This window comes from Lynx rufus, unplaced genomic scaffold (genome assembly GCF_022079265.1).
Source record: "Lynx rufus isolate CCGP_SWC_20201006 ecotype Redwood Valley unplaced genomic scaffold, mLynRuf1.p SCAF_20, whole genome shotgun sequence".
In the NCBI taxonomy this organism is placed as follows: domain Eukaryota; kingdom Metazoa; phylum Chordata; class Mammalia; order Carnivora; family Felidae; genus Lynx; species Lynx rufus.
The window spans coordinates 25,968,828-25,994,934 of NW_025814835.1; the positions used below are offsets into that span (position 1 = coordinate 25,968,828).

A 26,107-nucleotide genomic window follows, 5' to 3' on the forward strand; every position below is an offset into this window, starting at 1 on the left:
CGTGCAGCAGACCAAACCTTTAGTGCAAAAGCTGTTTTCTGCAGGACCGGCCTAATCCTATGACTTTGGATAGGCCACGGTTCCCAGCCTGGGGGGGATGGGGGGGGCACAAGTGCCCTCCAGCCACATTCTCCGAACCACTCCTTCACAGCCTTCCCTGGGCCCCAGACCGTGCCCCGGCTCTCCAAGACGGCCACACTGTGGGAAATGTTCTCATTAGCTCGTCGCCCGGGCAGGGGCTCATTGGCGGTCCCGGCCGGCACCAGTGGAGGCCACAGAAGCCTTTGGGAAAGATTTCCTCTGCCGAACACACAGAGAACACAGATTCAGGGCATTTTTGGTTTTTGGTGTTTATTTTTTAAACCCACTTGTAGTTTGGGTTCAGCTGGAAAGCAGGACATACTGAGGGAGGGAAAGTGGTCGCGTGAGCAGGACTCTACTGCAGCTTTGGCGGGAAGCCCCAAGCCCCTGCTCCAGGGAGGTAGGTCCTATCGCCAGGCTCCCGGCTGGCTCAGGCGAGATGGGCAGCCCTCTACGCCAGTGTCCCGAGCAGAGGAGAGCTGTCTTCTCTCTGATCTGCATCCTTAAAGGCCCAGGCAGAGGTCCCAACAGAGCGCCAGCAGCTGAGGGACAGGACTCCACGGGCAGGCCCTGAGAGCACTGGTCGGGTTCTGATGCCAGATAAGGGACTGGAACGTGGCGTCTGGGGGCGGCCCCGTGGGGCTGCTCCTCACGGCGGCCCGGCTGTCTGGGTCCCCGCCCCTGCAGCTGCCCAGGGCGCGATCAGGGGTACATTTCCCACACCCCCCCCTCCCCGTCCCTCAGAGAAAATAAAATAAAATAAAAATTAGAATAAATACCGACTCGGCCAACATTTACATTTACATGGATGGACAGGGCGATCCCTAAACCTTAAAGGTTTACAGACTGATTAAGGAAGGACGAACAGACGAGACTGGGATAAGGTGGGGCCCCCACCTTATCCAGGGGAGATTAGGAGCCTTCTTGGGGTTGCGGTCCCAGCGCTGAGGCAAAGCCACAAGGCCAAGGGGAGCACGGCTGTGGTGAGCAGGCTGGCCGCCCGGGAGGAAAACAATGGCTATCTGGTCTTGACTGGCAGGGGGGACAGACCGAGACAGGATCAACATCAGATGGCCGGACTTCGCCTCTTCGCTGCGCCAAGAAAGCCGCGGGCGAGTAGGGAAAACAACACGAGCCTTAGAAATGCAATATCCAGTTTTGCCTCCCACCAAATACATTCAGAGGTCAACTTGGATATGGCCTTCCTCACTCAGCACAAGGGGGGGGGGGTGGGGTCTGGCCTAGGGAGAGGCTAGGGGGTCTGTGGGGAACCCACTTCTGCCCCCAGCTCCTGTCTGAGTAGTCTCCCACGGGAAGCTGCTTTCAGAGTCACAGATTTTACGTTTCACTCTTATTTCCTTAAAAAAAAAAGTTTCTTTTTTTTTTTAAACGTTTTCCTTCCATGTCTCAAAGAGTAGCAGCAACCTGCATTTAGAAAAACAGCTTAAACTGTTATTTGGATTGGCCAGGAAGCACTTTCAAGCAATGGAGATAAACTAGGCAAACCATACGTCTGGAGCCACCGTGACACGACACGTAATTAAAAATATATTTATATATGTATACATATTTATATCTTACTTCTTCATACTCTGGTCCTAACAGTCAAGGAGGGGTGGCCCGAGGCAAGACCACCAAGGAGGCCGTTAGGAGGAAGAGGCATTGGGTCCATGGCGCCCGCGATGTCACGGGTCTCAGCTTTCCTGGGCACATCAGTCCCTGCGTGCACGGTGTCTGGGGCCCCTTCGTGAAGCTTGCTCTCTGCCCCGTGGAAAGAGCAGGAGACCCCGTTCCCCTGGGCCAGTCTCTTCCTCTGGGGCCCTGCTTCGTTCTCAGCAGATGCGCTCACAAACACACACGCGCGCGCGCACACACACACACACACACACGCACACTGTGCACTCCGGGGGCGCTAGCCCATTTCAGCCCAGACACAGCTCTCTGAGGCCTTCCAGGGAGTGGCTGCGCGCCCTGCTGGGGCTGCCTGACTCCTCGAGACCACGATTTCCCCGGTGCCCTCTCTGAGCCCCCTAACTTCAGTCTAGCTCTTCCCTCAGGGCCTCCCATGGGGCCCCTGGTGTCCCGGGGCCCCAGGTTGGGCTGGAGGAGCCCACTGAGAAGGAAAGGCAGCGAGGAGAAGCTTGAAGAGGGGAGGAGGCAAAGGCCAGGGGCAGAGGCAGCACGGGCCTCTTGGAGGCTACTGACCCATTCCAGGTAAACCTGTGCCCCCCGACATGTGTCTCCAACACGCTCTTCCTTGGGATTGGCAAAGGCTCCCATCCCGGGGCTGAAGGTCAGGTTGCAGCAGGTGGAGAAAGCCAGGGAGTACTGGGGGACCTGCCTGCTCCTCCAGACTTGGAGTCCACAAAGGGAAACCTCCAGCCCTCACCCCCTGGCCAGCCTGAGCGGACCAGGCAGCCAGGGCCCTCCAGTGACACGGGGAGTGACCAGCCTCAGTAAAGGGAGCTGCTGGGCTCTGAAGTCATTTTATGGGGGCTTATCAAAGTATGGGCTCCAGACCCCAGAGACGGGGCTGTGAGGATGCCGTGACAACCTGGAAGCCAGCCTCCTAGAGCCCGACCCGCATCCTCCTCCAACAGAGAGGGGGCTCTTCCCAGGACCTGGCCCTTTCAAGAACCCCCAGCCCTGTTCCCAGCCTGGAAAGATCTGTCTGGCGGCCTCACCTAGTCACCCGACCGTTACGCTCAAGACTCAATGAACGCACCGTTCCCCACAGCTCAGGGGCTACAGTGCCCAGAGCCCTCCCGGAGCGCAGAGACCTTGGCTGTGGGGGGGCCTGGGCTGCTGGGTCCTGCCCGTGATGAGGCCGGGGCAGCGGCACAGCCCATTTAGCCAGACGCCGAGTCCTGGGGAGCCAGGCAGTCCCCAACGGCCACATGCCCCCCCCACTAAGCTTGGGACGAGACCTGTGTGTGGCGCGGGCAACATCACCTAGCATTTTGGCTTTAATTTGCCAGCCTCCTTCGGTGCCCCATTCACCACCAGGCCCCCGGGCCAGGATACACACTCCCGGGGGCCTGCGACAGTATCGGCCCATTGACACAGCACAGCTAGAATGAGAGAACAGAGGTACTGGAAGCCAAGGGCTGAGGACACAGGGTTCCAGCAGGACCCCCGCCGGGGCAGAAGTTTCCAATTACCCTAATTGGCTACTGGCAAGCTGTCTGTGGCTAGAATCCTTCCAGAGGGAGCCGGGTTTGATCTTCCACTAATCAGGGGGTCCTCGTGGCGCTGACTGTGTGATCACATCTCGGGCTCTTTTCATTGAGAGAGGAGACTTCAAAGCAGCTGACTTTTGAAAATAAAACAATAAAACACAAGAGTACAAGTAGAATCGCCAACTCCAGCTCCCCTCCCTGCTCCCCGCCCCCTGGGCCCCCCCCCCTGAGGCTTGGGGGCCAAAAGGAGGACCTGGAAGTGGGGAGGGGGCAGCGTGAAGGTTAGGGGAGAAGCCTCCGTCCCCCAGCCCCCCCAGCTCGACCGTGGCGGACAAAGGCCGTCAATTACGGGCGGCTGGTGGGGACCCTGCCCGCCTTTGTCCTCCCGGACATCTGCTCTCTGTCGCCTGCTTGGCAGCAGTTGGCGACTGCGGCTGACAGCAGGAACAATGCAAGCCCGTCTCCGACCCACTTTTTCAGCCTTCTGAGGTCCTTTCTGACCCAAGCGGTACCCCGGCGTGCGGAGCTGCCAGGGCCTCAGCGGAGTCACAGAGATGAAACCCCTCGCACAAAGCCCTGCGGGGGACGCGTTTGATGGGAGGGGGCGGGGAGGAGCGGGAGTGGGGAGGGGCGATCGGGGCCACCATGAGAAAGAAACATGCTTCCCTTATTGGTGTGAACTGCCACATGCTTGGGGCTGGGGGGGCTCAGATGAGGGGCACTCCTTCCCGGTCTGGCTCCAGACTGGCCGCCGGCTCTGCCTGCTTTCCTCCCCATTTCTTTCTCCCGCCAGGGCCACCCCTGTCCTCCCGCCTGTCCATCTGGCCCTGTGTACCAGGGCCCCAGCTGCCCGCGGGCCGCCCGCCAGGCCCCCTGGCTGTCAGGCTGTCAGTTTCTGGATGGTTCTGTTGTAGTACTGCGTGATGGGGGGCGTCAGAGGGTTCCAGCTGTTGGCATGGAGCTCGATGACCTCCAGAAGCAGCGACCGGGTCAGCATGGACTCTGAGGGGCACAGCATCTTGTCGCGGGCGCTGGCCAGGAGCTCGGTCATCATCTCGGGCAGCTGCTCCTCCAGCAGCCGGCCTGTGCTCTGCAGCTGCGGGCAGAGAAGTGGGGGGTTAGGACCGGGCTTGGGCTCCGCAATGGCAAGCTGACCCACCTGGGTTAGAAGGGCTGGGGGCAGGGACAGGAAATCACTGGACTATCCCTCTGGAAGGTGCGGGCCCAGGCATCTGTGCCACAGGGAGAACAGGGAGGTGGGAGGGCAGAAATAGTCAACAGTGAGAGCCCACATTTAATGACCAATCTGCCGCAAGAAGAAGAGGGGTTAGGTTATTGCCTGCTGCCCGGGGCTAAAAAGAGCTCTCACCAGGACCATGCCTCTTCTGTCTTTCACCCAAGAGCTTTCCCTCCCACGGGAAGTCTTCCCCGACTACTGCCCACACCCTCAATGGTTGACCTGCTCCCTTTAAAGGTGATCAGACTGCAGCGTGTTAATTTTCACTTGCTACGATGTCTCTCTAGAAACGAGAGACCTGCGTGTCTCTGCGTGGAACCTGAGAGCAGGGGTGAGGCCTCCTGTTCCTCTCCTTCCTTCTCTCCTGCCCCCAATCCCACCTCCCCTCCCCAGCACTGCCCTCCGGCCACCCTTGTGACATGAAGTGTAGGAGGGAAACATGAACTGCGGCAGAAGGCCAGCCAGAGGGCCTGCCCCTGATGATGTTGCAAAGCCCCCACAGGGAAGGAGGAGTCCCAATCTTCTGCATCAGTGCAGCCCCTGCCGTCCCCAAGTCCCATGTAAGGTACCCATTTGGAGCTCCACAAATGAACAGTGACCATCATGTAGACCTCAGGCCGTTGTCCAGAATCGCAGCACTTCTGGCCTCTGAGATCCTTGGGATGCGAGTAGCCTTGGAGGCTGGACAGAAGCCACCTGAGACGCATGCTCACGCAGCCCTGACGTGCCCTGGGGGCTCACGCTGGACGCGCCTGTCCTCACTGTACTCCATTCTAAATGGCTGGGCTGACTTCCCAGGGCAACGTTTGCCCCCGAGGGAGATCCCAGAGGAAGAGTTTCAATGAGTAGTGGCCACATTTTGGGCACAGGAGTGGCACCTCCTAAGGGGGTATTTTGAAGAAGGTGGTTGCCAACATGGGGGGGGCGGTTTCAAACCTCAGGTGCCTTCCGCAAACCCCATACCACCAAAGTCAAGGGAGATACTTGGGGGCGGGGGGGGGGGGTCACATCACTTGGAATTTCTTAAGTCATTTGTGGGGCGTGCCTGGGCAAGAAGAAGGTGGTCTTGGGCACAGAAGCACAGTGGACAAGGCCAGCACGTGGTCCTTCTCTCTAGAGAAGCAGCCACCTCTCTCTCCAGCTAGTGGTGGGTCGGTCACTCTGTCCACATTTACTCTGGTTGGGGGTTGACAATCCTGGATGCAGGAGTTCACGTCAACTCAGGAAGCCATTCCCCACCAGCCCTGTCTCCACACCTTCGCCGGGGACTTGTGTGTGTGTCCAGTGATTCTCACACAGCCACAACTGGCAGGTGTGAGGGGCACACCAGGTCTGAGGTCGGAGATGCTTACCTCCATCGAGCAGCACAGGACGGCGTCTTCCTTCACATCCTGAGATTGCAAGAGCTGTAGAAGAGAGAGGCAGAGCACGCTACTCAGGGTGTGGCGGGGAAGAGAGCCCACGAAGGTCAGAGGGCAGCAGGGACACGGCGATTTCTCTGGCAGGATTTGAACGGTTGGAGGACCACTGTGGGCATAGAGCCTGGGCGCCCAGGCCAGGTCAGAAGGTTGCGATTAGAGACCATGGCTTGGTAGCAAACACTCTGGGGTCATCAGCTGTAACGCCTGGTCAGAGAAAAGCCTCAGAAAAATGCAGTGAGGGTAAAGACTTCCTGATGGGCGAGGGAGGCTCGGCCATGGTCTCAGGCACTCCTGGGCCCCGGCTAGAGGAAAGCTTCCAGAAATCAAAGTGCTCTTCTGCAAAACCACAGCAGTGTTGACTTACCCAGAGGTTGGAATTGCTTCCCGACCAAGGCCATGGCCAGGCTGCTCAGTGCTGGGACTGGCCACGCCCTTGTCCAGGCTTTCCTTGGCCTCATCTTATTCTCTCTCTCAACTGAGATAGAATTCACATAACATCATGGGGCGCCTGGGTGGCTTCTGACTGGCTCAGGGCATGATCTCACGGTCCGTGGGTTCGAGCCCCATGTCGGGCTCTGTGCTGACAGCTCAGAGCCTGGAGCCTGCTTCGGATTCTGGGTCTCCCTCTCTCTCTGCCCCTTCCCCACTTACTCTCAACCCCATTGACCACTTCTTCCTCCGTCCCCTTCCCCCTTGGTACATCTCCACCGCCATCCCTGCCACACTGATCACCGCATCCGCGGGATGACCCTGCATTTAGATGATCTGCCACGGATGACTTTTCCCTCTGCTGGAACTCTCCATACTCACCCACTCTTCAAGGCCCACAGCACTTCCCAGCTTTCCTTGGAGACTCCTGGATCACCCCCAGCCCATGGTACCCCCCCCCCCCCGCCTCCTGCTTCTCACTGACTTCTCACCTGACATCCCCAACCACTTGGCATTTCACACAAGTGAAGCCTGGGAGAGTGCTGTGCTCATCTTGGCCACCTTTAACACCTAGCCTAGATCCTGGCAACCGTTGAGGATTTGCTAAATGTTGGTTGATATGATTCATGCATTGTTTTTTGTTTTGAGTTTATTTATTTATTTTGAGAGAGTACACGGGAGGGGCAGAGAAAGAGGGAGAGAGGGAATCCCAAGCAAGCTCCGCACCATCAGTGCAGAGCCCAAGGTGGGGCTCGAACTCATGAACCGTGAGATCATGACCTGAGCTGACATCAGCAGCCAGACCGAGCCACCCAGACACCCCTGTTTTTTGTTTTAAAGGAAAGGTGGAGGGTGGGGAGGGCACCAGAGGAAGGCATTTTTAGGATGAGTATCCTCGTCCCCTGAACCAGAACTGGAGTCAAAGTCTTTGACGCGGGTGTGATGAGTTCAAGCACAGGTGAAGCCACAGGGGGACTATTCCTATCGCTAGCTTGAAACCCAAATTCAACACATCCTCCTTGTCCCTCCCCTTCTCCTGTCATGTCCATCCACCCAGCCCAGGGGTCCCTCTTAGCAAGAGCCACAAGCATTCGCCTCAGGAGGGCTGAAGATTCAGGGCAAGCCTTGCCACGTGCCCAATGAGCGTGCAGGGCATCGAGGCCACAGCAGGCCCGGGCCAGAGAGGTCAGGGCCAGAGACACCAGGCTTCCTTCCCCTTTGTATCTGTCAGAACTGGGCTTGCGGCCAACACACCGGAATCTTTTAGGATGAATGGACAGAGAGGTAGTCTTCGACCTGCTCGAATGAAAAGCAGGCGGAGAGCAAGGGACAGTCCAGGGGAGGAAATGGTGCAGGTGGCACAGAGGGACAGGCGTTGAGGCCGCTGGTGAACCTGTTCTACTCACTGCCACGGCTCTGACTCCAGACCTTCGTGCTCCCGTCACCCAGATTCTCGGCCACCACGGAGTTGCGGACCTCACTCTCCCCCCTTGTTCAGGACTCTGCCCCAGTGTCACCTCTCCAGCCTGTGTGAAGCCGGCCGGCCCCGCTCACCTCCTGGCTTACTTCTCGCTGCCGCATAGCTCACCCCGGACAAGTTGATACTTGTTCGCCTCCCCGCTAGAAGGCAAGCCCCACCAGGGCGGGGCCTCTGATTGGTCCCCGCACCGGCACAGCGCCTAGCACACAGGCTGCGACAGCCCGAGGGCGGGCGGGCAAGGGCGGACGCGGCGAGGCCCCTCCCCCGAAGGTCACCCGGGTGCACACACTCGGAGAGGCGAGAGTGATGGGCACGTGGGTACCCCGCCCCACACACCCCTCTCGCCGGAGGGGACGCGACACAAAATTATAACCGATGTGGAAATGGAGGCTGGCGCAGGTCTCTAGACGGCAATTTGGTGATCGCTGTCAGAATAAATGGACCCGGACGCACGCACCGCGACAGGGATACGCGGCTTTTGCTTCGCTATCACTACAGTAAAACTACCGTGCACCCACAGGGGGACGGGTTAAATAATTACAATACACAGGCACAGTGGGACAGTCTGAAGCACACAGCTGTCCCTCCCCTTCTCAAGCCAGTGTCTGCTTCTGGAGTTTTCTTGCCTCCCGGAGCTGCAGAGCCCCAAGGGGGAGGCAGGGGAGCCTTCCGCCAAGCCGGTGCCCGGTGGACCTTTGTGGGGGGCACTCAGGGAAGGGCCTCCCTCAGTTACAGGACCCAGGAGGCTAGAGTGAAGACCAGGAAACAGGTTCTGGAAAAAGCCGGTGGAAGTGATTCACCTTGTAGCAGGTGTACCTAAGGCATGTGGTCCACACCCAACCCAGCTGCTCTGGAGGGAGGGGGGGATGTTGGTTCGAGGCCCGGGAGGGTCCTGTGGCTGTCTGGAATGGGATCAGCATGGGGATGTGGGCCTAGCCCCACTTATCTGCAGGGGACATAGGGACTCATATATATCAGGAGAGCTCTGTAAGGTTTGCTGTGGTTTCCTTCTGAAGGTACTTTGTTCCCTCACAGGTTTTCTGTAGCGCTTATTGGGAAACGGTCCTTCAAACAAACATTGTTGCTAGAAATCACAAGAAAGTTGGGGGGCAATCTGGTGAGAAGGGAACTCTTTGAGACGGAGTGCGTGCTGGCAGCTGGGTGGGGAAAGTGGGGGAGGGGGGCAGAACTGGCAGCTCGTGGGAAGAACAAGGTATGCTCTGGAAGCGTCTAGAACGCGGGGTGACGCACAATAGGCGCTCAGTAGTGCTTGTTGTGTGTGTCACGTTGAAATGACCCTGGGAGCATGTTCTGTCCTGAGATTAGCCTCTTAGGGGTTCTAGGGACAAGCGAGGTACCTTTTTAAAAAATTTTTTAAAAAATGTGTATTTAGTTTTGAGAGAGAGAAAGAGAGAGAGAGAGAGAGAGCAGGGGAGGGGCAGAGAGAGAGGGAGACACAGAATCCGAAGCAGGTTCCAGGCTCTGAGCTGTCAGCACAGAGCCCGACGCGGTCTTGAACTCATGAACCTCAAGATCATGACCTGAGCCGAAGTCGGACGCTTAACCGACTGAGCCACCCAGGCGCCCCAGGATGAGTAAGGTAACTTGATGGGAAGTACTAGTAAGCGTAAGGGCTGACAAGTACTAGATGTTCTGAAATGTGATTGATTGTCCCTCCGTGTGGCTGTCTGAACGGCTGACAGAACCGCGTGGAAAGTTCTGGCCTGCCCTCTGCTCCCAGATGACAGTGGAGAACTCCAAAGCGGGGTCTGTGTCTTTCTTTCCTGCATCATTGTGACTGGACTACTCCCTTCCAATCCCTCCTCCCCTCTTCGTGCCCAGACTACCCCCCACACCCTCCCCCTGCCTGGCTGTGTCCCTGGTGGCCTTGGCTCCTGGCTAGCCGGGCAGGGAACAGACTTAGGGAATGGGGGTGGGTAGCGGGGGACTCTGGAGGGTGAGGGTAGCCCCCCTGGGCCCTCAGGCAGAGCTACAGGCGGGTTCTCAACCCCAGAGCCTCTCCTTCAACCTTATCTTCCACTTGCTTGTTTGGGAAAGTCTGTGCGAAGCCAACAATCACATCGTGTGATAGGCCCTCTTGCAAGCGGCTTGCTGGGTTTGCTCAGGGAAGTGGGGGAGGACTGGGGTTGGTCATCACGCTTTTCCTTCACAGTTGCAGGGTGCAAGGATACGAAGGGAATCTGCAGGGAGGCTGCAGACCGCTTCCTATTCTCCCTGCAAATGCTGTTCTGGCCTCTCATTACCAGCTTTTGAGAGCAGAGTCTCAGAACCCTAGTGCCGAAGGGGCTTTGGACAGCGTCCCTCCCAACCTCCCCAGAAGTCACACTCCGCTGCTCTGTGCGGTATGACAAAAGGCTGGCCTCCTCAACCAAGAGCCCTTGACACAAGTCCACAGGGGCTCCCCGCCGGGACCCCTTTCACTGTCCCTCTTAGAGGCTCTCATGCCTCTTGGTGATCTGTGGTTCCCCAAGAATCTGTCCCTACCTGTCGTTTGCAGGCAGCGGTCCAGGTGCAGGATCTTTCCACTCTTTTCTATCTTGGCCAAACTTACCTGTTCTGTGTTCCATGTCTTCAGGACTCTGCTTTTTCCCCAGTGACAGCTAGTGTTTGGATAAACAAATATGCTGGAGTGTTGAGGAGGTCAATGAGCGCCCTTGTTTACGTATGCTCTATTTGGCACCTTCTGGAGACAATGCCTTTTTTTTTTTTTTTTTTTAAGTCCCAGAGGAGTCTCAAGAGGCTGTGGCCATCCGAACAGGTACCTGTCCACCCATGTTCACAACAGGCGAGAGGCAGAAGCAACTTGGGGGTCCGTGGAGGGATGGATGGATGAACTACTGCGGTCCATCCGTATGCAATGGAATGTTCTTCAGCCTTAACATGGAAGGAAATGCTGACCCGCGCTGCAACGTGGATGAACCTCGAGGACACTACGCCGAGCGGAAAAGAACAGTCACAAAAGGACAAATCCTGTCTGATTCCACTTCTCGAGTCAGAAGAGTCAAATTCGTAGAGACAGAAAGTAGAACGGCGGGGTCGGGGCGGGCACGAGCGGGGACTGGGGAGCCGGTGTTTCGTGGAGACGGCGTTGCAGGTCGGGAAGGAAGACAAAACGTTCTAGAGATGGATGGTGGCGATGTTGCACAACAGTGTGAAGGTGCCTAACGCTGCTTAGTTGTACGCTTGAAGACGGCCAGAGTGATCGATGTTATGTTATGCAAACTTTAACACAATAACAAAATGGTTAAAATAAGTAGAGGCAGGGGCGGGCACTCTTTGGGTGGGCAGGCCATTCTCAGCCCAGGCAGGACTCTCCGGGAGAAACTGCACCGATGGAGGAGGCAGGCTTGCCCCACGGGGGTGGGGAGTGGGGCTGGGCGGGTGGAAGGCCCTGGAGTGGGTGGGGAGGGGCAGCGCTCTCATCAAAGTCTCTGGCGAAGAAAGGGGTGTGGGCGGGCTGGGGCAGGCAAGCCACCCGCGCCCTCGAACAGCGAAATGTGTTTCTTGGATGAGAATCCAAGGCAATTGTGCGAGCCCACACAGTGTTTGTTCGGAAGCTAATGCATTCCTGTCCTATTGTCTCCGCCGGAGACTTGTGGGCACACCCATCATATCCTCCCTGGGTTGGGGGAAGAGGCCAAGGTGCTTGCAGTCAGCCTGTGGGAGGCCCAACAGCAACCAGGGAGAAAGGCACCCTGGTGGGAGCATCCTGGAGTCCCCTGGGGAAGGTCCACAGGGCGTGCAGGGATGTAACCCCGGTTGCTTGGGATGCCACGCTGTGGGGAGAGAAACCGTGCTGATGGGAGGGGCTGTAGGGCTGCCTTCCTTGGCGGGAGGGAAACGAGTGCTGTAGATGGCGAATTCTTGCCTTTCCACGGAGGAGTGAGTGCCAACTTGAGGCAGGCTGACCAGCCCGCCCTGACCACCCCAGCTCACCAACAGCCCGGGGTTTCAACCTTGTAGAACAAACCCACGAGGTCTGGTGCAGCCGTAGCAAAAGCACAGCTCAGACCCTGCCGGCAGGGGCCTCTCTCCCTCGGGGGTCGGGGGTCACGGAGGGTGTGCGGGGAGTGGGCACCACAGAGCACAGCCACGGTTTCAGAGAGCAGGCGATTGGCTGGTTTTCTGGAGAACACATTCATCGAGCCCTGATGGGCTGGCTGGGTCTACAGAAGGGCTAGGGATGTGGTGGGATAGGCTGCAAGTGTGGAAGACGTGGCAGGAAGGCGAGAGAGAAGAAAGAGCCAAGAGTGGCAGGGAGAGGTCCGCGGTGGCCATGGAAGCCACGTGCCAGGCACAAACACTGACGGTGGAGAGAGGGGGGAGGCGGGAGAGTGAGACGGAGCCAGAGGAGATGGCCGGGACACGTGGTGACCGGGCTGGGGAGCTGCACGTGGCCACCTGCCCCTAGGAGCACCCTAGGGTAGAGCCCCTCTATCCTGCGTCTCTGCACCTGCACCTACGGCCAGGTCTAGAGGACAGCACGGGGGCTGATGGTCATGATAATGACCCTGAGTCATCACAGAGATGGTCTATGATGTCTGGGTCTCCTCAGGGAGGCAGGAAAGGAGATAATCTATCCGAAAAAGGCTGTCATCAAAATTGTACAGCAGCCTCCGAGTCAGAAGACCTGCCCCTCGCTAAGAGTAACCCCGGGCATGTCACTTTATCACCCTGCACCTCAGTTTCCTCACCTGAGAAGAGGGATAATACCTGCCTCGAATTGTTTTGAGAGTCAAGTGAGATAACAATGTCTGTGAAAGAGCTTTGAAAAGTGCAAAGCTTGATCCAAATGCAAGGTGTGATTATTGTCATTAAATCTGTTTCTCTGTCAACACGGATCTTCCCCGAAGCTCTTGGCACACTCTGTGTACTGTCCCATTTACCCTCGTGACACTCTTGTGGAGACAGGGAAAGGCCATGGCATTATTATCTCTACCTAATAGACAAACCGAGGCATAGTGGGTGAAGTGGCTTGCACAAACTAGAGAGACAGCAAGTCTGAGAACTAGAGGATGCTCAAAAGTCCTGGGTCAGCATCCTCTGTCTTGGAGAATTATTTTAATTCCTCTCACCTTTGCTAATTCTCATTTTGCTGGTTGGAGCTCAGAATTCTTAATTTTATTGTCTGGTGACAATAATCAACCTGGGCCTTCACAAAATTGAATTGGTTTTACATATTCTTTGTTTGCATCGGCCATCACCTACCCACCCATCCACACATCCACTTACTCGGCCACCAATCCATTAGTGCATCTGTCCACCCAAGTATGCAATCCTCCATCCACCAACAATCAATTTATCCATCTATCCTTCTATCTACCCACATATCATGTATCCAACCTTCCTTCCTTCCTTCCTTCCTTCCATCCAACCATCCATCCATCCATTCTTTCATCCATCTATATACCCACTCACCTACTTACCCTTCCTTCCTCACCTACTTATCCATCACCCATCCATCCTCCCTCCCTCCCTTCCTTCCTTCCTCCCTTCCTTCCATCCTTCTATCCATCTAGTCATCTTTTCAACAACATGCATGGAACACCTACCTTGTGCTAAACATCGTGTAACTACAGGGGCAACAAGAAGAATAAGACTGGGAGCTCATAGTCTAGTAGGGGGAAATTGAGAGACTGTGCTAGGTATGTGGGATTGAAGCACGGGATGGAGTGGTGGTGATGGAGAACATGCATGTGGTGTAAGAAGCAGCATATGGCAGATGCACAAAAGCAAAAAACCAAACAAACAAAAAACAAAACAAACAACAACCCAAAAAACAACAAACACCCATGAACTAGCAGAGTGCACTGGTGAATAACAAGTATCTCAAGATGCTAAAATATATAGTGTTGGCGGAGAGAGAGAACCTGATGACAAAAGAGGCAAGGGCCACATCCTATAGGGGTCTAGATGCCATGCTACTGCATTTGGGTCTTATCCTAAGGGACTGGAGAGCCACTGAGAGATTTTAAACCAGACAGTACATTTTGGAAGGATCCTTTCTTGCACAGCGTGGCGAACAGACCGGAGCTGGCAGAGTGGTGGGGTACTGCAGGCAAGGGGACAGTAAGGAGGCTGTTGTGAGAAAATACGGTGCCTTGAATTGAGGCGGGAAAAAATGGGAGGACACGTGTTTAGGAGGCAAGAAGTGAGGATGAGGAAAAGGACGATATAGAAGATGGATCGTCCCCAGGTTTGGGGCTTGGCCAACTGGATAAATGCGGGTGTCACCAATGATCGTAGGAAGGCATGACGAGTTGGTGTGGGGGGATATGAAGGAGCTCGGCGTTAGAAATATTGAGTCCATGGTCCTTGGGGCTGATCAGGGAAGATAACTCATGGGAGGCTGGCTATCCGAGATCATCGGTGCCAGGTCAAGGCCGCAGGTGCTTGTGAGAAGAGAAGGTCCAGGTGAGAAGAGAAGAGGGTAAGGGCTCCAAACCTGGAGAGAGAGCCACATCTAAAGAGTGGTGGAGGAAGAGGAACCCCTGAAGGAGCATGAGGACAGTCAGAGAGCCAAGAGGAATAGAAGAAGGCGATGCCACGGAAGCCAGGAGAATTCTAAGAAGTACAAGGTCAGCCGTGTCAAATGCTCAAGAGAGGTCATGTAAGATGAACAAAGACCAGGGCGCCTTGGACCTGGTGATTAGGAGGGGACGGGTGACCTTTGCCATGATGACTTCAGAGCAGGGGTAGGGACAGGTGGAGGCCCGGGTCACATGGGGCTGAAGAGGAGAGGGAGGTCGGGAGGTGGAAGATAGCGAGGGGACCCATTTTTTTTCTTTTCCTTTGTGGGTTTCTGCTTTTCTCTGTCTCTCTCTCTTTTTCTCCTCTTCCTTCCTCCCTCCCTCCCTCCCTCCCTCCCTCCTCCCCCTCTCTTTTTTCTTTCTTTTTGAACTTGCCTACGGAAGAGAAAAGGGGTAGAACCCCCATGCCAGGGCGGAGGGGGGTGGTTGTTACAGCGGGAGAGGCGGAGGTGAGAGGGTAGAAGGCAGGAGAAAAAGGGAAAATCAGAGGAGAGGAGGGCCGTGTGCACAGATGAGCCTTAAAGAAGCAAAGTGGTACCGTTGCATATCCGCTGACGTGGAAGGCAGGGGTGAGGGTGGCTGCAGACACAGGTACACGGATGTGTAAGGGCTCACGCTGCCCGGCCTGTCAGGGTGGCTACGAAATCAGTGTTGTTCCATGTTCCTCACTCACTATCAGCGCTCTGTGCCGGCCTGCATTTCAGCCATCCCCAGGAGAGGGGGATTTGCCCCAAATATCACCATTCCACTCGCCTAATAAGGAGCCCTGTATGGCGGCTATGGTCAGATGTCAAGGAAATTCATGGTTCTGTCCTGGACTTCGGTCCAAGCTTATGCCCTGTGGTCTGGCTGTCAGCCCTCCTAGCTGAGGCGGGCAGGCGGGCAGGCACCCTAACTGCGGACCAGGCGCCCTGGAGGGAATAATTAGCCTCCTTCCTGCAGAGTTTGCAAACCGCCTTGTACAAAGTGGCCACAGTAAATGTCACATATGTCACATGGGGGAATGCTTCATCCCACGGCTGGCCCCAGGGGGCCGGAAACGTAATCTGGGGCTCAGAGCAGACACTGAATCCTTCAGACACCGGAGCCAGAGGATGGGGCCACGGCTCCAGTGGGTCCTCCGGGGAGCCAAGCCCTGGCCAGTGGCCTGCACAGGAGGGGAGTTCTGCTCACAGTGTCCCTGCAGCCATAAGTTCCCAGGACCCTAGGTCAGGGTTGGAAACCACAGGGATGTTGGCCATGACTGCTGTCAACACCTCCCAGCTTCTTCTTCAGTGCCCTTCCTTTCCCTTCTAGAAGCCTTGCCTGTCCCCTCTGTGGCTCATTTTGCGTTCACTTCCCGGGCATCGTGGATCTCTCCTAAAGGATGAACGGAGAATGCCCGAGGCAGCTCTGAGGTTTTACCTTTCCAGAAGGTGTCTCCTGAGGACTGACCAATACCTTCTGGGTCCTCGATCATCCCCCGGCTTACGTTTTTTGAATGCTTGCTCTACACGGGAAGCTCTGCACCGTGTGTATGTTTCAAGACCCACTTTATCCTTTCTCCAGTTTATCTGCGTTAGACACCCACAGTAGTATCTTCATTTATAGCTGCAGAAACTGAGGCACGTAGAGTGGGGTGACTTCCCGCCAGTAATGGAAAACCAGGGTTTGACCCCAGGTCTCATCTGCCCCCGTAGCCAAATGATATAACCATTGCTCGGCCAGCAAGTCCCACATAAACAAGGCTGGTGGGGGGGGGGTGGTCAGTGAAAAGTGGAGGGACCATGCACCGCCCTCTTCCTGGGATGGTTCTGGTTTTCACTTGGCATCCCGAAGTAATTAGTAATAGTGTCCCCTTTGCTCACTAAAGGCCCCTGACTTGCGTGGTACCTTATACAGTCACCTAGACAAGGGAAAGGGTATTGAGGGGTTGGGGGGCCCCCAGATTATCAGCTGATCTCTAGCCTATTCCATTTCCCTTCCTCGTGCTCAGCACCCCTCTTTATAAAGTGAGTGCATGAGTGTTCCTGCCCATCTGAGGGGTTCTGTTGGGGGGTGGGGAGAGGGGCTCTGAAGGTGACAAAGCACCCTACTCCTAGTGACGTGGTTGTCATTGCAGGGGATCATGACTCCTCCTGCAGGGCCTCACCTGAACCTGCCCGCATTAACCGCTCCCCAAGGACGCAGACGGGAACAAGATGCAATGATGATAATGGATGCCCTGTCCATTGCTCTCTGCTGGAGCGTCGGGGCCTTGGGGAGGGCAGTTGGAGGACAGGCAGATGGAAAAGCAGTTATTCTGCAAGCTTCCCCAGGGGAACTTGGCCAAGAATGCCTGGCCTGGAGGCACTGGGTGTTGGGTGGCACCTGGGACCTTCACCCCTTCATGGTACGCTACAGACACCCCTCTGAAGGAAAGACTTCATTTTGTGTCTGACTCAGCACGAAACGGTTCCCTGAGACAGGAGGAAGGGTTTGGGCTGGCTGGGGGCCAGGCCTGGGGCTCTGGGCGGTGGGCAGATGCCCCTCATGGGCTGGTCTCTGCACCCATAGATTACTCTCCTGGTGCCCGCCGGGCTGGGACCCCCGGCAGGCACAAGGAGAAGTCAGGGCACAATGCCATCTGCTCTTAGCTGGGCCTCTCCCAGCCCCTGGCCCCTGGCCCCGCACCCCCCCGCCCAACCTCCACCCACCTGAGGCCTGGACTTGACCTTGCTGGCTTCGTGGGGGGAGGGTGTGATAAGCGTCTTGGTGGAGGGAACTAGCTGCCTGCAAAGGCATTTTCCGCTCTCTAAAGTAAACAATCAAACAGGAAATTAATCGAGAAACCCACATCAACGGAAGGTTCAGGTTGTGATTTTCACAGCCCCAGAGCCAGGAAATTCAAAGTTATAGTTCCCATAGCAACTGGCCTGTAGACTCTGCCACTAGCGCTGGGCTGGAACGAGACCCTGAGGGGTCAACGAGGCCAGCCCCCTGCCTCTAGGAAGCACCGCCCAGCGTCAAGTCTGAATGTGGACTGCTCTTCGGAGGTGGGCCATGAAGCCTGGAAAGGAGTTCAGAGTTGCAAGGCCATGGTTCCACTTGAGCTCTCACAGCAACAGGCCTTGTAAACTGTGCAATGAGCTGACATCTCAGGGCTTCGTTTCTCTATATTCCCATATTCCAACGATTATTCCCATAATCTTGGAAGTGAGAGGAATACTCAGGCCTGTAAGACACTCAAGGGAGTACCATGTGTGTTTCTTCTCTCATTCCTTGTTCTCTTCTGCCCCATAACGGCCCTCCACCTTCAACCCAATCACCCCTGAACCTTGTGATTGCCCTTTGCACGGCCCCCACCCCCACCCCCCCACCGCCGGCCCATCACTGTTTTCCCTCCAAGTAGCATCTCAATCAATTGCCAGTTCCAAGAACTTTCAGAGCAGACACCAAGGTGGCTCCAGTTAGTGGGCGCTGTTCTCCTCAACCTGCCCCCCTCCCTTTCTGGACCAAATATATAATATTCTAATATTAGGGCAATGCATACCTACTGCTTCCCTGACTGATAGCCAGGTGGATTACACGGAACCAGAGGCAAGCCCTCCCCCTTCAAGTATGAGGGGGCCAAGGAGGGGGGTTGTGTATCTTGGGTGGGGTTTTCTTTTGTGTGTGACTAGTGAGGAGTCCCCGCCTGGCAGGAAAGGAGATAAGGGCGTTGGAGCTCAACGGAGAAGGAAACAGTCTGGAATCCTTCCCCAAGAGTCGCCCTGCCTTCCCACCCGAGATGACCACCAGTGGCCGGCTGGTCTTATCCGTGTGGTTCTGCAGCCCAGTCCCGGGGACCCTTGTGACCACATTAGCTGAGGCAGGAGCGGGTGCTCCCTGGGCACCAGGCCTGCGGCAGAGGGTGCCTGGCCCGCCTGCCCGCCCGCCAGCCTGGCCCTGGAGCCAGCGCTGTGAACTGAGCAAAGCAGTGGAAAGACAGAAGTGGCGTCTGCTGGAAAGCAGACAGAGAGCCTCCTTGATTTCCTAACAGGCCTAGCCGCGTGCCAGGGGCTGATGGGCCAGCCCAGAGTGCCCAGCCTCGCTTGCGAAACAGTCCTTTCCTCCTTCCCGGTGGCCGAGCCACTGTCCAGCCACTGGAGTCCCTGAGGCAAGGCCTCTCCTCATCCCTACCGCCTTCCTGCCTTCCCCTGTGTTTCAACACAGAATACGGTGGGCAGGTCAGGGAAGACAGGACTCCTCCTGGGGGTGCGAGATCGCTCCTTTCCTAGATCAAGACATTTAATCAGGAAGAAGGGTGGTGGGGAGGCGACTGGTTTCTCTGCTGGTTTCTGCAGTCCCAGAGGGAAACTTGCGGAGGGCTCTGTCACAAACGGTGACGCTCCAGCTTCAGCGGAAAGGGGTCCCCACTGCAGAGCCCAGCAGCTGCTGTAGCTCTGCCCGCCCCCACCAACTAACTGTTTGGGCACACGGTTCTCTGAAGGGCCTCGCCAGCCCACCTTCCCACAAGCCTGGGAAGGAGCTGCTTACAAGGTTCTCCACGGTGTGGCAGGTCAACCAGGCGTCCCTCCCGCCAATGTCAGACTTTACAGGGTATGTGAGTGGGGGAGGGCACGGGTAACCAGCCAGGGGGCCTCGAGGACCTGGAGAAAGGGCACACCTGCCCCTTACCCTGCTGAGGAGCATGGGATTCTGAAGAAACCCTCGCTCAACACAAGTCTTCTCCAGCGTGATCATCTTGGCAGGCTGTATTTAAGAATATGTGCCTGCTGGAGGCCAGTCTTCTGGGATGGGGGCGGGGGGGAGGAGTCTGAAGCCGTAGCCCAGAAGCTGGGCTGGAGGTCCGTCCCTGGGTGAGGAGGCTTAGCTGGTTCCACGGTGGGTTTGGGTGCAAGGCAGTAACCAAGCACCAACTGGGCAGGGACAGCTGGGCCTGGGACAAGCTTAAGCAGAGAATAATAGGCCTGTGCTAAAGGCATAATTAGCATTTGTACTCCGAGTGGCAGCCACCCCACAGAGGGACAGACAGGCCTGGGCTGAGAAAAGGGCCTGGGGCTGCCTGGGGACGGCAGAAAGGATTCACTAAGTACTCTCTGCCAAGTCTAAGGTTGGAGATAAGAGCATTTAATTGGCACCTGGAAGTTTGTTTGGCTTTGGAGCCTTACCCTTAGCAGAATAGAAACTGTCATACTGGGGCAACCCTATTTCTAAACTCTATTTCTAAATCTTTTCGGAGGAGTGCGCCTGCTGGCCAATAGTATTATTATTATTATTTTTAATATGAAATTTGTTGTCAAATTGGTTTCCATACAACACCCAGGGCTCCTCCCAACAGGTGCCCTCCTCCATGCCCATCCCCCACCCTCCCACCCCCCCATCAACCCTCAGTTTATTCTCAGTTTTGCCAATAGTATTATGCATGCATTCTCACCGGGTCACCTGAGGGGTTTGGGAGGGGATAAAGTGTTTAGCCTGGGGTGGGGGGTGGTGGTGGAGTGGCTCAGGCCCTGGCTGCTGGCCACTTCCACCCCTGGGGCCCTACCGCCTTCTCCTCCCTTTCACAGACCTCCAGACCAGCCAAAGCCATCTGTTCACAGGCTTCTGAACACGTCTTGTCCTTATCTGTGAGGACGACGAGGAGCAAACCCCACCCTGACTCCATTTACTGTCTCCTGAGACAAGACCTTCCTCCTCCCAGCTTTCCCTGACCTCCTCCCCTAATCTCTATAACCAGAAGCTTCTCGGTTCACAGCCTGGGGGCAACTGTTTGGTTCTAGCTAGTTCTAGGTCTAGTCTAGGGTCTACCTAGACTAGTTTTGACTCACACAGGACCTTGTGTCCAGCTGGCCCTCTCAGAAGAAATGCAGACTGGATTTGAAGGAAAGCCTGTGGTGGCTGGGGTAAAGCCACTCAGAAGGGCCCCTCTGTTTCCTGGGATGCAGCCACCCAGACACATAACTGGCCCAGAGCACGGCAGGTCCTGTACCTCCTCCAGGGAGCCTGAAGGGACAGCAATCACTTTTGCATTCATTCATTCATTCATTCATGCAACAAGGAGGCCTGAATCCTTTCCTCGTGGATTTACTAGTGTAGTTGGGAGGACAGACATGGCTCGAGCAGATCAGTGATGGGAACCAAGGCTGGAAGGTGAGGCTGCCTGGGTTCGAATCCAGACTCAGCCCCCCACTAATCATGTTGCACCGTTCGCTTCTTTGTGTCTCAGTTTCCTCATCTGGAAACTGGGCTAGGATTAAGTGCGGTCACCGAGGACCCATGTTTAGAATAGTAGCTGGCACACACGAAGAGCAGCTTCATCAGTGGCAGCCCCTCTTACTGAGGGGGCTGCGTGTGGCACAGAACCGAGGGTGCCGTGGGGGTGGGTGGTAGGAAGGACCGTCCTCACCTGGGTGGGGAGAGGAGCCCAGGGGAGATCTCCTCGGGAGAGAGCTTTGCGGCGACCCCGTAAGGTCAAGCTAGGGAAAGAGTGGGGTCAGGAGAGGGATGGGGAAGAACATTCCAAACAGTGAGAAAGATCACCCTCAAGAAACCTGTGAGCCTGGAGGACGGAGAGACGGGGGTGAGCCCAGTTAGAAGGCTGGTGGGCTAATTCAGGTGAAAGGGGACCTTGGCCTCATGAGCTGCGGCCAGGCAGAAACATGGTAGCCAGAGCTGAGATCCGGGTAAGAGCTGCTGCCCACAGATCCTGCCAACTGGTGGGGTGGAGGGTGGTGGTATCTTCTCTGGTAGCAGGAGATGTAGATCTAGTCTGTACAGGTCAAGTTTGGGGGCTGCTGCTGCCGTGGGAATCTGCCTGTGACCAACACGGGCTTTGGGACTTGCACCTGGGGCCCCATTCCTGGCTCACCACGAGCTACGGTCGCCTGTCCTCTGGTAAATCCCAAAGCACACCGACTTCTCCGGGTTCTGGTTAAGAGAACACCAAAGGAAGTTGTGGAGAAGACCTTGCAGGTGAACACAGGCCGAAAGCAAAGGCTCCTACACGAAAAGTTTGGGAAATACCTCCACCTGGCACGTAAAAATGACACGAAATTCAAATTTCAGCGTCGATCAATACGGTTTTGTTGGAACACAACCCTCTCATTGGTTTACACGTCCCCGACAGCTGCTTTCTTGCTACGCCGGGCTGGCGGAGCTGAGGGCTGAGCCGGGCTCTGAATTTCGCAACAAGGTGATTTCAACAAGGACCGTACTGTTGGCTTGAAGGGGCAGAAGCAATCCAGACAGATAGCATGTAGGGAGACAATTCTTTGGAAAACTCTGGCTCTGTAGGGAAGAGAGACATGGGGTGGTTCCCGGAGGGGAATGTGGGGTCAAGGGAAGGCTCTCCTTCCTCAGGTGGGTTTGGTGGGCTGCAGAGAAGAAGGAAACCCTCAAGAGAGTGGGAAGCATGGGATGTGGGAGACAGAAAAGAAACCAGTTGGAGGGAAGCCTACAGGAGAGAGGGGTTGGGACGGGCAGTGCTCTGGAACCACGGGTGTGCTGAGCAGGGCCGCTGCCCTGGTGGACAGGCTATCCAAAGTAGGCCAGACCAAGGCAGGGCCGCCATTGCTGTGAAGAGGCCGGAGATGGCCTGTGGGTGCCATGAGATAACGAAAGAAAGCAAAAGTTCCGCAGGCCAATTTAGATAGCAGTTTGGGTCAAAAAGAAAGATACTTAAATCTGGCCTTCAGATCATGTTCACATCATACCCTGCTATTTGTGTTTGTATATAAATCACTCGCTCTTCAAGCCATACGCTTATGTCACTCCAGAGTTACGTGGAAAAATCCCCAACGGGGTGATTTTATATTGTATTTCTACTTTTCTCAGCGGAACATTTTTGTGAGAGAACTTCTGGTTGAAGCATCACACGTGCAAAAAGGCACAAGACATCCTAAGGACGCGGTTAGATGAACTTTCGCATGGGGAATACGCCTGTGCTACCGATGGCCCCAGCAACAGCTAGAGCCTGGGTCATACCCCACAGGCTGCTTGTGCCCTTCTTTTCACCGCCCCTCCCCTAGGGTCACTGCAATCCTGCTTATTACCACAGCTTAGTGTTACCTGTTTTAACTCCCATGCCCCCGGCATTTAAATTTGAAGCAAACATACTGTTCCTGCAGGCAGTTCCTGTGCGGCCCTTGCTCGCCCGGTGGTCACTCTGAGACCTCCACCCATTCTTGGTTTCCCTACTCTGGGTTTTTGTTCAGAGGATATCATCTGATTCTGGAACTGGTGAGACAGCTAGGCTAGGCACAGGTTTCAGGGCCGAGGAAATGGAAGTTTGGGTTGGAATCAGATGATGTCCAGTGTGCCCAAGATCATACCTAAGGAGCAGGGAGCTGATTCTCAAGTCTAGGAATCTGTCACCAGAGTTTGGTGCTGTCTAATGTGTTGTGTTTGCAGACATGGGTCCCTTAGCTTTTCTGGAGCACGGAACTCTTTGAAGGTCTGATGGAAACTTTGGCACCTCTCCCAGGAAAATGCCCATCTACACACGTTCACAGATGTCAGCATCCGATTTCAGTGGGTTCCCAGACCCTGAAGGCCACCCAAGGGCCCCCGATACAAACCTCTGACATGGCCTTACACACGCCAACCTGAATCACCACTGAAAATGTCACCGGAGTATGGGACGGTGAATGTCTCCATAATGTAAGGACAGCAACACAGCCACCGTCTCATGTGTCGTCAGGAGGATCATATAGCCTTTCTCGGTGCCTGTCAGGCTGTGGCTGGGTAGCTCTGTGGTTAAGGCATGATGCCAGGGTGGCCAATAAAGATGCCATAAACGTTTTGTACTATGTGCCAGAAACTTGACAGATGTGATCGCTAATCCTTATGGCGATCCTGCAGAGGTAGAGAGGGCCGTTTCTCATTTTACTGTTGGGAAAACTGACGCTCAAGGAGGCTAAGTAACTTCCCTGGTCCTAGCTAGTACCGACAGTGTGGGATTTGAAGTCACGTTAGTCTGACGTCCGAGCCCTCGTTCTTTCACTTTCCCTTTTCACGGAGGGGACTTTTAGCCTCCCTCTTGTCCTGCTATGCCCTGTGGATCCCCAAAGCTGACAAGGTGTCAGGAGGGAACTGACTGACAGCACGGGGATACCTCAGTGCATGCACACTGTCTCTACTCAGGGGAGATGACTCACTGGAGCCCGGCCACTTTGGGACACCAGGGGACACACACTCATTTCCTGTGGCCCGGTGAGAGCCTTGGGCAGTGTGAGCTGGCAGGGTAGATCTCTGGAAGCAGCTAGAGATAGAAAACCAGACAGCTCTGCATCCTGGGATAGAGAAGGCTCTCCCTGGGTTTGTATGACAGAGCTATGGCACCTCTGGGCCTCAGTTTTGTTGTCGGTAAAATGGGGGTGGAGTTCAGACTAGATCAGGGGTACCCAGAGCGTGGATCTCCTACGGTGGCAGCAGCACAGCCTGGGAAAGTGCAAATTCCCTTTGCTGCCGGTGATCCGCAATTTTAATGAGCATCGAGAACCACAGATCTAGATCAGGGGTCTGTAAAACCACAGCCCAGCGGCCAGATCTGGTCCCCAGCACCCTTTTTATGGGGACTGTGAGCTCAGAACGGTTCTTACATTTTTAAATAGCTGGGGGAAAAAAAGCAAACGAATAATAATATTCTTTGACACATAAAAATGTTATAAAATTCAAATTTCAGTGTCCATAAATAAGGTTTTGTTGGAATGCAGTCACGCTCATCCATTTGCATACTGTCCCAGCTGCTTTGGCATTAGCAAGGCAGAACTGAGTAGTTTCCACAGAAACTGCTCTCATGGCTTCGCACAGTACAAATCACAGGGATGTGGTTAAACTCGATTTAGCCTCTTGGCCTGCAAAGCTAAAATATTTACTATCTGGCCTTTTATAGAAGTTTGCTAACCTCTGATCTATGGAGAGCGTGAAGGGGACAGAAAGGGTGGGAGGTGGGGAGGAAGGGAAGGGGGAAGGGGGAAGTGGAGAGGGGAGAGGGGAGAGGGGAGGGAAGGAGGGCTAGTCTAAGAGCTGGGATCCCTTCTGGGGGAAAAAAGTGAGCTGTCAGTCAGGTCGACCCGCGGAATCCTTTACACGGTTGCTTTGAGGGTGGTCTGGAAGGCCCCTCTGAACGTTTGCTTGTATGAAGATTCCAAATTTCACTTCTAGAACAGGGGCTCTTAACGAGAAGCCCCCCGAGGAGAGACTTCAGGGATTGTCCGCAAGCTTTAATGTATGTGGGATTTTCTGGGGACAGAGGGTTCACTGGGGGGTCAGTTATCTCCTCGACCTCTACGAAACCCAGAACTGCTGCTGCTCCCCCCCCCCGCCCCGCCCCCCTTTGGGGGCATCCATTTTTCTCTTCCAAGCTCTTCTTTCAAAATGTGAAAGTCCCTGGAACCCTACACACATATCCCTCCTACCTAGGAAAGGGGGAGGTTACCTGATGGCACCAGGCCGGCCTCAGGAAAGTCCTGGGAGTCTGAGGAGGGGTGGAGGGAGGGGGCAGACACGCTGAGGTGGGGGAGGCATCTAGAGGCCTTGGTAATCAGGAAAGCCCCTCTCGACTTCCCACCCTCTAGAACCCATTCCTCCCGTCAGCAAGAGGCCAAAAAGGCTTGTGGCCCAGCGGGGATCCTGGTAGCCACCCCCGAGGGTGGGTACCTCCAGTCCCCAGAGCCCACAAGGCCTCCCGCCTGGGGCATTACCCGAGCAAGTCTCAACTCTGGCCCTGGGATTCCAGGTATTTTCCCAGCCAGCCCCACCTCATCTAATTGCTTTCCAGTCAGCTAATCCTTGGCCCACGCCCTCAGCTCCAGCCAGGCAAACCACCTCAGTGTGGCCAGCAGTAGCTTCTGAGACTTCCCATGGCCCGTGTCCAAGCCTGGGGCAGCCGCTCGACTCCCCTTGCCCAAACCACATCCTCCTTGCTGTTCTCCACACCTCAAACTCTTCTCTGACTAACATTTCCAAACCAAGCAGAGCGTGGTCCAGTCCAGACCAAAAGCAACGGGCTACTTCGTTCCCTACTGTCCCTCCCTCCTCCCGCCTGCCACCCCCCCCCCCCCCCTAAGGCCCCGGGACTGGCCATATCCAGTCTGTTGGGGAAGAACAATTAGCAAAAAGTGGAGTTATACCTACTGTTCAATTCCCAGAGCTAATTGTTTTAAGCAGGGCTTCGGCCTTAATTACGGGATAATTAGTTAGTGAATGTGTGTTTGCATTTCCACAAGTGTGTTTGCATTTCCTAAGTCTGGCTTTTAACCCTGGGAAACCAGATTCAGCAAATACTTTTATGTTCCAATACCTCTGAGTAAGGGACAAGGTCTTAATTACAGAAATGGAAGTCTTGAGAACAGTGTAATCAAAAGGGCAATGCGATGCAAGAATGAGCTAATTGTGTCTTCCACGTACTGGGCCATTGTGAGAAGGAGCTGGTAGCTGCCTGCCCTCCCAGGGCTGACCCCCCCTCCCCCCACCCCGGGGATTCTGCTTGTAGCCTTGTCTCACAGTCAGCTGCCCCTGCCACCCCCCTGCCCTTGAGTCCCCTGCTCTATGCTTTTTTTTTTTTTCCCCTCTCTTACCCTTTCTTTCCCCTCCTTTCCCTCTCCTCACCTTCATTCTGGGGTCAAAAGGATTGCCTCTGCAGATCCTACCAGGGAGCCCCAGCCAACCACCCAATGCTAGCACCCTGGCTGGTCGATTTAGGTTTTAGCTCCCAACGTTTTCCTTTGCTTCTGAGTGCTCAGAGGGAGAGGCGAGAAAAAAAT

At 55.5% G+C, this 26,107-nt stretch overlaps 1 protein-coding gene across 7 annotated transcripts in view; it reads right to left on the reverse strand.

The window, feature by feature from the left end:
- Positions 1-334: 334 nt before the first annotated feature.
- Positions 335-26,107, reverse strand: part of CTIF (cap binding complex dependent translation initiation factor) — a 296,266-nt gene continuing 270,493 nt past the window's right edge. For 5 of the 7 annotated variants that reach the window (XM_047086231.1, XM_047086233.1, XM_047086236.1 and 2 more), the window contains 2 exons: positions 5,850-5,903; positions 335-4,356 (listed from right to left, as the gene is read on the reverse strand). In XM_047086231.1, coding sequence (XP_046942187.1) covers positions 4,141-4,356; positions 5,850-5,903 — 270 coding nt within the window. In that variant the 3' untranslated portion in view covers positions 335-4,140. The remainder of the gene's footprint in view (positions 4,357-5,849; positions 5,904-26,107) is intronic. The other 2 variants (XR_006963284.1, XM_047086234.1) reach the window with 2 other exon arrangements.